Below are 10,678 nucleotides of genomic sequence, written 5' to 3'. Positions count from 1 at the left end.
AGAAAGAGAAAGAACCTGAAATGCAAGAAAAGAAAAAGAAAAGTGAGTTGGATGTCTGGACAGAGGGGTGAGGCGTGATTGGGTCAGACGAACACCTCACCTCCTCTTAGATATTCATGAGCACAGACTGCTCTCACTTAAACCTCCATTAGACACGGCCCGTGGCCTCCCTCACACACACCCTCCCTCACACACACACACACACACAAACACCCTCCCTCCCGCACACACTAACACAACCCTCACACACAAACACCCTCCCTCACACACACACACACACACACACCCTCCTTCACACACACACACACACACACACACACACAAAAACCCTCCCTCCCTCACACACACAAACTCCCTCCCTCACACACAAACATAAACACCCTCCCTCACACACACACACACACACAAACACCCTCCCTCATATACACACACAAACACCCTGCCTCCCGCACACACAAACACCCTCCCGCACACACAAACACTCTCCCTCACACACACAAACACCCTCCCTCACACACAAACACCCTCCCTCACACACACACACACACAAACACCCTCCCTCACACACAAACACACCCTCACACACAAACACAACCCTCACACACACACACCCTCCCTCACACACACACAAACACCCTCCCTCACTTACACACACAAACACCCTCCCTCCCGCACACACACACACACAAACACTCTCCCTCACATACACACACAAACACCCTCCCTCACACACAAACACAACCCTCACACACACACACCCTCCCTCACACACAAACACCCTCCCTCACACACACACAAACACCCTCCCTCACTTACACACACAAACACCCTCCCTCCCGCACACACACACACAAACACTCTCCCTCACATACACACACAAACACCCTCCCTCACACACACACAAACACCCTTCCTCACACACACAAACAAACACCCTCCCTCACACACACACACACACACACACAAACACCCTCCCTCACACACACACACACAAACACCCTCCCGCACACACAAACACAACCCTCACACACACACACCCTCCCTCACTTACACAAACAAACACCCTCCCTCACTTACACACACAAACACCCTCCCTCACTTACACACACAAACACAACCCTCACACACAAACACAACCCTCACACACAAACACCCTCCCTCACACACAAAAACACCATCCCTCACACACAAACACAGCTCTCATCCACCACGAGCAAGAAAGAGGGAGAGGGAGAGGGAGAGGGAGAGGGAGGGAGATAAAAAAGATACACAGAGAGAGGGATGGTGCCTGAGGATGTTTAAAAATAAATCATTTCTAAAATTAGTTTGCCTTCCCCGCCGAACAACACATATTAAAAAGATTTATCAGAGACTACAAGAGAACAGAGGAAGGAAGAGGAAGACAGAGATGGAGAGAGAGGGAAATAAAAGAGGGGAGAGGAGAGAGAGGGGGGGATGCAGAGGAGAGAGGAGAGAGAGAGGGGGGGATGCTGACCTGTGAGAGAAGGAGTTTTTGGAGAGATTCAAGTAGGAGAGGTCAGCACAGCAGCCCCTGAGCAACGCACCGAAAAGCTGCCAAACAGAGAGACAGAACGCAAACAGAGAGACAAACAGAGAGACAGAGAGACAGAAAGAGAGAGAAACAGAGACAGAGAGACAGAACGCAGGAAGAGAGACAAACAGAGAGACAGAACGCAGGAAGAGAGACAAACAGAGAAACAGAACGCAAACAGAGAAACAGACAGAGAGACAGAACGCAGGAAGAGAGACAGACAGAGAGACAGAACGCAGAAAGAGAGACAAACAGAGAGACAGAACGCAAACAGAGAGACAGACAGAACGCAAAAAGAGAGCGAGAGAGAAATATTAAGCGGGTCGATCCAGAGGAGGACAACATTAATTAAGTCAATATTTAGAAAAAACATCTAAAAAATGGAATATTTTTGAGTTGTTTTAGGTCCCTGCTACCGCGCAGTGTAATATCTGGAGTTTGGATTTGGAGTTAGCAACTCAGAAAGGGGGAGTATCAGTGGAACACGAACTAACACCGTTGGTGAACCTTTGCACTGATTCCAGAGATGCCGTGTTCTGTTCACTCACCGAGTCCACTGAACAGTCTGTGCTCGACAGGTCCAGATGGACCAGGCAGTTAGGCTGGGAGAGAAACAGGTACAGGTTCTGCAACGAGAAAAAGCAGAGACATCGCATTTACACGTGGGTGTTCATCTCAAGATGGCACATGTTTGTGGGTGCTCATGCGTTAAACACAAATGTGTGTATGCTTTTGTCTCGTCTAAGAAAGTGTTGTTTTAGTCTCTGACCGAGGCGTCCTCTCCTGACAAGACCCCGGGGTTCTTGCTGAGATCCAGGTGCAGGAGGGAGTTGGAGTAGTCGTCGCTGGAACACAGGGCCTGAGAGAGGGAGATCACACCTGGCAGAGGGCAGGAGAGAACACAGAAAGAGCAAAACAAAGCCAATGAGCAACAGAGAAAGAAGCCAGAGGAGTTGTCAGAGTGTTAAAGTGTTAAATTAATCGCTCCGTGGTATTTAGCAGTGGCCAGGGATAGGGAGAATTGATCGTTTTTTGTATTACTGCAATAAAACACAATTAAATCTTTTAACCACATATAGGCTATCTATTTAAACTCCAGAATCCACATATAATATCAAGAAACAGAGTACACAAGTAAATAAATGATTTTAGTAAATAACTAAATAATCAGTTTCCCCCTGCAAACGTGAAACGTAATAATGCTATTCATGTCCACTTTATAGTATGCGCGTTAACAGTGAAACTGCAACATAAACCTATAGACTATTTACCACACCATGGTGTTCTAAATTGGCAGTAATTACACACAATCACTCTCACCATTCTCACAATTTGACATGGTATGATTGTCATTGAGTTCGATAATGTGGCATATCATTAAAACCAGCAATGCTCCCATTCCAAGTTATAATATTATATTATTTGTGGTGTATGGATTTCAGTGATAGAGGGCAGGGTATTTATGGCATTAATGCTTCTGGCCTACATATTTAAAGCTTTTTCATGGAATTACTTTGTTTAGCTCCTGATGTACACATTTCAGACATTTTAATTTCCTTGCTTGCGACTTCTGCGATCCAGAGAGAAGAGGCTCTGCCGTCACAAATGTCTTTCTGTTATGCCAAAGCGGCAGAATGAATTAAACTGTAAGAAACGGCTGAATATGAGTGAAAGAGATGGATTGAATACTAGATACTGGGAGAATGTAAAAGTACGAAGCGCACACACTCACACACATACCGCACACTCTCTCACACACACACACACACACACACACACACTTTTACACACACAAAAGCAGACAGAGACAGAAGGAATGAGCCAGACAAAGAAAGGAGGAGAAAAAGAAAGAGACGAGTGTGCACTCAGGAGTGGTTTATTTCTGAGTGAGCGAGTGAGAGAGCGAGAGAGCGAGCGAGCGTTCTTAGACAAATTCACCGATCTCCATGCTTGTCAGCAGAAACCTGGGCACAGAGCCACCCTTGAGCTAAATCCTGTCTGCGCGGAAAACCTCTGACTTAGCGACAGCAAGAGCACAAACGGGAGAGAGTGGGGAATGCTCATCTACCCTCCTATTCATTCATAGGTGTGCTTAATATGATAAGTGATATTACATCCCAGGAACTGAACAAAGACTCAAAGCCTCCCAACACCAACCGATGGAAGGTCTTTTTTTTCCTTTTTCTTTCTGCCTTTTTCTTTTTTTTCTGCCATTTTTTTTACTGAATTATAAAGGAAGACATTTGAAATGTGGAGAGGAAATGATGGAGGGAGAGTGTTGGCGAGACGTATGCCAACGCAGGGCTGACACCCACCTTTGGAGGAGAGGGACGTCTTGGACAGGTTGAGGAGACGCAGCCCTTTGCTCAGGCGACACACCTGCTGAATGAGATTGCAGACGCCTGTAAGAAGAGAAAGACAGAGAGCGTGAGAGAGAGAAACGAGAGAGGGGTGACAGAAAGAGAGAGAAAGAGGGACACAGTTCACAGAATGTACAAATTACATAACTTAAAGCAACCCCCCCGTTGTGCTCACGGTAAATTCATAACGTGTTCAAATATGTGAGTACTGTATACAGATCTAAGCTCTTTTTGTTTTCACGTTCAAATTATATTTGCTGCATTGAGGTCATGCCAATAAACCTTTTTTAATTCAATCTGAATTTAAGAGAGAGAGAGAGAGAGAGAGAGAGAGAACAGGGTGAGAGAGAGAACAGAGGGAGAGAGAACAGAGGGCGAGAGAGAAAGAGAAAGAGAACAGAGGGCGAGAGAGAGAGAAAAAGAGAACAGAGGGCAAGAGAGAGAACAGAGGGCGAGAGAGAGTAAGAGAGAGAGAGAGAGCGAGAGCATGAGGAAACCCACACTGATATATTTCCTCCTCCCTTGGGCATCAGTTGACAGTGTTCAGGAGAGAGGCAGCCCTAAATCACAGCCAACGACAAACTACTTTGATTCAGAGTGACAAGCGAAGGCAACTGTCTACTGAGGCCATTACCGAGGCAGCACCTCACTGCAGACACACAATAAATGTGTTGTAAGGGCAAGGTTTAAAAGGCTGTAATGGCATCGCTAAACACAGGAGCATCACACCACCATTTCTGCACCACTGTTCTCAAGGCAGCCTAGACACAGCGACGCTGAAGAGAAGTTATGGCGGCTTGTAAAGAGGGAGAAAAAGGAAGGGCCCCACCGAATCCTGCCGGGCAGAATCGATTACCTTGATTGTCAAGGGTGTTATGAGCCAAATTGAGGGAGTGGATTACAGAGGCCGGATTCTCTGAAAGGGCGACGGACAACTTCTGGGGGAAATCGCTGCAATGTGGGACACACGCATGCACACACAAACACACACACACACACACACACACACACACACACACACACACACAAATATGCCAGTCAAACAAAATACATATAGTATGTCAACACAGAAATACTCAGACATTTAAAACATTACTTATTCCATCTCTTGTATGACTTCATGTTCCTCTGGGTGACAATTTACATTAAGAGCAAAATGAGTTGTGTGCTAACACAATGTTTATCAAAACATACAGACGACACTGGTTAGATCGAGAGCAAAGTCGTTAGTAGACATCACGAAAACTCACGATTTCAGCCCAACGTTCTCCAGTGTAATGTCTTCCAGGCTGGAAGATTTACTGAACGTGTGCAGAACTTGCTCCGTGACCTCTGAACCCTGAGAGGTGACATGCAGTGAGTCTGCTCAGCCGCAGTCATAATTTCAGAGAACATAATAGGAGAGCAATAAACACTACATGTTGATTGTTGTTTTCAAGCGAAGGGGATACTTACAATCCGCAGGTCCTTGCAGTAGAGCTTAGTGAACCATGTGTTGTACGCCATAGAGGCCACAATCACTGCCAAGTCCCTGGACAAAAAAAGAAACATCCCACGCTTGTTTAATAGGGTTGTATATTAATATAACACTATACTAGGCTCTGTCCAGTATTTATTTAATATTTTATTTTATTATATTTATTTTATATGTGTCTGTAGTGGAGGGTAGCTTAGTTCATCAGCTCACCTGCTTTCTAGATGACTGAAGTCCAGCAGGTTGAACTCCCTGTTGTCTTGAGAGTGGTAAATGGTATCCACATCCTGGGCAAGAAGAGCAAATCAAATCAAACTGTATTTATACGGCACATTTCATACCAGGAGGTAACACAATGCGCTTCACAGAAGAGCACAGTCATGGCTCCCCTGTACAACTAAACAATGTCATCTTCCTACTCACAGGCATGATCATTCACACCCCACATGTTATGCATAGAATGCTTACTTGAACATATGTAGATATTTGCATACAAATACACCCTCACTTGGGAACGTGACCTGCAGCACTGAGAAAGTGCTATAACTCACTTCTTCCCGCTCTCTTTTCCTCTCTCTCTCTCTCTCTCTCTCTCTTTCACACACACACACACACACACACACACACACACACACACACACACACACACACACACACACAAACACACACACACAAACACACGCACACGCACACACACACACTTACCCACTGCACTTCCTCTTTACAGCTGATGCCATTGTAATCACACAGGGCAGCATATGTCTCCGAGAAGCCTCCTGAAATAAAGGAATAAGAAATGGGGAAGATCAAAATACAAATGAACATACCTTGCTATTTTCTTTTCTATGCACATGTATTTTGTGTTGATTACATCAGTACATTGTTTTATGTCTCAGTTTATATCCGCCTATATACCTTCATGATCCTTTTAATAACACCCTTATAATGTTTGTCTTGCTGCCTGCCTCCCTACTTAGGCACCAATGTCTGAATACTTTACTGCTCATCTGTTGGCCTATCAGCCTGTCAGACTGAAATATTGTGTGTGCGTGTTAGTGTTTGTGTTTGTCTGTGTGTGTGTGTGTGTGTGTGTGTGTGTGTGTGTGTGTGTGTGTGTGTGTGTATATGTGTGTGCGTTTGTCTGAGTGTGTTTGTGTGTGTGTGTGTTTGTATATGCTTGTTTTGTACGTGTATATACAGTATGTGTGTGTGTGTGTGTGTGTGTGTGTGTGTGCTTGTATGTGCAAGTGTATGTGTGTGTGTGTGTGTGTGTGTGTGTGTTTGTATGTGCTTGTCTGCAAGTGTATGTGTGTGTGTGTGTGTGTGTGTGTGTGTGTGTGTGTGTGTGTGTGTGTGTGTGTGTGTGTGTGTGTGTGTGTGTGTGTGTGTGTGTGTCTGTGGGCATGTTTATGTGTTTGCATTTGCTCACCACACGCTCTCTGTGTCTCCACTGACGTGTCTGAACTAGGAGAGTACTTCCTGCTTCCATCTGATAGGTCACTGTCTGATTGACAGATGGATGGTCTGGATGACGGAGCAAGATGAAGAGAAAAAGAGCCACAGATAATAAAAGTTATAAACCAAAGGACAAGAAGTGATGGTGCAATGGTGCATTTTACATTTATGCTCTTATTCCTCTGCCACTGTGCCTTCGATGGGAAAGTGAGACTCACGCAAAAATAGAGTTGTTGAATATTCGTGACAAGGCGTAGTTGACATGATTAATCACATGATCAAGGTGGTCTCTTGACTGGAGCCGGAGAGAGTAGGTGGACTTGTCTGTTTCTATGATGACCTGCTCATCACCAGAGGCAGGAACAAAGGCAAGAAGAAAAGGTAATGATGACAGCTGACATTTCAACAATCCCCATCTTTTGTGTCGTCATTATCAAAACAGCCACACTAAAGGGCTATTTAAAGGAGCGGGATTAAAGGGGCCTCTAATATTGCTCTCCAGGTGAAAGAAAAGTTTTTGCAGTTAGCGAGGCTTGTCATTCATGAGGAAGACGCCTACGGGAGTCGTGGCTGTTTGCATCCCTGGGACTAATCACCTGCAGCTCCGGGTGTGTGTTTATGGCTCGTATCTCCAGGAAGTTGAAAGTCATCTCCACCTGAACAAACAGTTTGGGCCAAATTGGTAAAACATATCACGCACAGTAAATATGAATTAAGCTTACTTTTAAAAGAAACCTTGTGAGATAGGCATTTCACCTTTGAAGGTATCTTCACGGCCATTAGATAGAGCCTCCATGTTGTGAGAACCTGGCAGGGAAGGTGAAAATAGAGAACTCAGACACAGCAAATGCTCCACCATTTCAGTTCAGTACTGCTTCCACCTCCAGCTCTCTCTCTCTCTCACACACACACAAACACACAAACACACACACAAACACACACAAACACACACACACACACTGAAGACCTCAGCCCACACTTGCTCTGGCAGAGGCTAATGGACGCGGTCACAGGTTACCATGGAAACTGCGAGAGTTCAGGGGAAGTAACCTAGCAGCCTGCATGTCTCCTTCCATCTCTTCTAAAGCTGTGGCTCCACAGGGTACGGACAATTACTATACCACTCTAATCTACAGTGACGGCAGCATTAACTATACATATATATATATATGAGCAGTTATCCAACGCTAAGAGTGTGTGGAACTTTTTAGTCTAGAGCCCTAAATCATCCTATTCCCCAATAAATGTTGAGGGAACTATGGGGTGTTTTTCAGGATGATTTTCTGCCTGCTGTTGTTATAAGCTGTTGTGTACTAATACTGTCTGTTACTGTTGTGATGAGGGGTGTAAAACGTCTGTCACTGTTGTGTGATGACAGGTGTAAAACGTCTTACTGTTGTGTACTAATACTGTCTGTTACTGTTGTGTGATGACAGGTGTAAAATGTCTGTTACTGTTGTGTGATGAAGGGTGTAAACGTTTGTTACTGTTGTGTGATGACGGGTGTAAAACGTCTGTCACTGTTGTGTGATGACAGGTGTAAAATGTCTGTCACTCTTGTGTGATGATGACAGGTGTAAAATGTCTGTTACTGTTGTGTGATGAAGGGTGTAAAATGTCTGTTACTGTTGTGTGATGACAAGTGTAAAACGTATGCTACTGTTGTGTGATGACAGGTGTAAAATGTCTGTCACTGTTGTGTGATGATGAGTGTAAAACGTCTGTTACTGTTGTGTGATGACAGGGGTAAAATGCGATGCTAATGGGCAGTGCTGTGGAGATAAATAAAGTGTAACTAACTCAGTTGGTAAGACATACACTCCAACTTTGAAGAGCTATGCTGTCTGAACCAATCCTACAATGATAGATCCCTTTCTCAATGATAATAAGCTGTTCCTTGTGTGCTTCTGAAGAGATGATAGATCCCTTTCTCAATGATAATAAGCTGTTCCTTGTGTGCTTCTGAAGAGATGATAGATCCCTTTCTCAATGATAATAAGCTGTTCCTTGTGTGCTTCTGAAGAGATGATAGATCCCTTTCTCAATGATAATAAGCTGTTCCTTGTGTGCTTCTGAAGAGATGATAGATCCCTTTCTCAATGATAATAAGCTGTTCCTTGTGTGCTTCTGAAGAGATGATAGATCCCTTTCTCAATGATAATAAGCTGTTCCTTGTGTGCTTCTGAAGAGATGATAGATCCCTTTCTCAATGATAATAAGCTGTTCCTTGTGTGCTTCTGAAGAGATGATAGATCCCTTTCTCAATGATAATAAGCTGTTCCTTGTGTGCTTCTGTACAACTGACTCAAATTGGCATGAAGAGTAAAACACTGGGCATTTACTGTCCTATACTCTCACCAGAGCAGTCAGGCACACGCTCTATTTAGTGAACTGAATCAGGGGGTGAGTGCACAAAAACTTGTGTGGTATCTGAAAATCAGAAACGAAATTTACACAGGCTGTCAAAAGATGAGGAAAAAAAAGCCCCCCAAAAGGAGGATGTGTCGTGTGTGTGTGTGTGTGTGTGTGTGTGTGTGTGTGTGTGTGTGTGTGTGTGTGTGTGACCTCAGCACATATTCCCAGTGATTGCTCTGACTCCATCCCTCTGTTCTTCGCTGCTATTTTTCCGCTCTGTCACTCCTCATCATCCTCTCCCTCCTCTCTCCAATGCCCTGTTACACCCCTCTCTTCACCAAGGAGAGAACTCTCTCCATCCTCTCTCCAATGCCCTGTTACACCCCTCTCTTCACCAAGGAGAGAACTCTCTTCCGCTCTCTCCAATGCCCTGTTCCACCCCTCTCTTCGCCAAGGAGAGAACTCTTTTCCGCTCTCATTCTCTCAGCTTCCCTTTCGTTCGCAGACCACCTTTGATTGTCATTCTTTTTCTCCAACATCAACCTTTCATCAGTTCTCTTCTGCCACGACTCTATCTTTCACTCCATCCTGACTTGCTCTTCGCCTGCTTCATACTATTCTTTAGCTTTGGTTACACCTTTCACCCCCCCCCTAACACACACACACACACACACACTCATCCTCTTTTTACTTTTACACTCGTCATCTTGTGTCTTTTCTTTGTCATCAGTCCGACCATATCACACTCCTGTCTCTCTCCATCTCTCTCTCTCTTTTCATCCCCCCATCCCTGAGCATCCTGTTTCATCTGCAGGGATACCAGCATGGGCTGAGTCCCCTTTTAGGGTATCAAAAACAAGATGAAAAATAAAAAAACAGAAATAGAGAGAGAGAGAGTGACAGCTTTGCCCGACACAACCCCTACCGTAAAAGAGGAATCACACTGAGAATAAGCGAGAGGGAGAGTGCATGAGAGGGGATGAGGGAAGGTTAGAATGAAGGAGAAAGAGATAGAGAGAGAGTCAAGAAGAGTGGGGAGAGGGAGAGAAAACAGAGCCTGCTGCATCTCAAACACATCAAAAGAACCTATGACCGAGAGTTTTTTTTTCAGATTTTTTTTAAGCAAGCTGGTGACAATCTCGAGACAAGAAATTAAGAAATAAACGTGAATGTCAACAGATCCGTTTTCATCCTCGGTAGCAGCAGCGGCGGCGGCAGCAGCAGATAGAGACGTTGAAGATGAGACTGTTCCCCCGTGAGACGGGTCTTTATCAAAGCCTCGCAGATCAAAGAGCAGAAGCGCTGAATGCCCCTCGCAGCCCGTAATTATTCATTAATGAGTTTTGCGCGATAGGATGCCTGTCTCTTCGCATCACATTGATTAGACAGAGGAGTGCAGGACGGCAGCAGGGGAAGTACAATCAGAGTTTTTACTCATATCACCAACCTCAGGTCGAAAAAGAATCAGATGGGTAAATCAAG

At 44.8% G+C, this 10,678-nt stretch overlaps 1 protein-coding gene across 1 annotated transcript in view; it reads right to left on the bottom strand.

Moving 5' to 3' along the window:
- LOC105895055 (capping protein, Arp2/3 and myosin-I linker protein 3-like) overlaps window positions 1–10,678 on the bottom strand; it is a 33,691-nt gene that overhangs the window by 19,363 nt on the left and 3,650 nt on the right. Inside the window, exons 3-15 of the mRNA XM_042708920.1 lie at window positions 7,598–7,648; window positions 7,438–7,497; window positions 7,060–7,181; window positions 6,816–6,910; window positions 6,092–6,162; window positions 5,600–5,673; window positions 5,368–5,443; window positions 5,163–5,251; window positions 4,769–4,863; window positions 3,868–3,954; window positions 2,322–2,431; window positions 2,101–2,178; window positions 1,496–1,572 (exon numbers count right to left, since the gene is read on the bottom strand). Coding sequence (XP_042564854.1) covers window positions 1,496–1,572; window positions 2,101–2,178; window positions 2,322–2,431; window positions 3,868–3,954; window positions 4,769–4,863; window positions 5,163–5,251; window positions 5,368–5,443; window positions 5,600–5,673; window positions 6,092–6,162; window positions 6,816–6,910; window positions 7,060–7,181; window positions 7,438–7,497; window positions 7,598–7,648 — 1,085 coding nt within the window. The remainder of the gene's footprint in view (window positions 1–1,495; window positions 1,573–2,100; window positions 2,179–2,321; window positions 2,432–3,867; window positions 3,955–4,768; window positions 4,864–5,162; window positions 5,252–5,367; window positions 5,444–5,599; window positions 5,674–6,091; window positions 6,163–6,815; window positions 6,911–7,059; window positions 7,182–7,437; window positions 7,498–7,597; window positions 7,649–10,678) is intronic.

This window comes from Clupea harengus, chromosome 10, assembly GCF_900700415.2.
Source record: "Clupea harengus chromosome 10, Ch_v2.0.2, whole genome shotgun sequence".
Classification (NCBI taxonomy): Eukaryota; Metazoa; Chordata; class Actinopteri; order Clupeiformes; family Clupeidae; genus Clupea; species Clupea harengus.
Note: the sequence above shows the minus strand (reverse complement) of the source record. Positions and strands in the feature narration are given on the sequence as shown.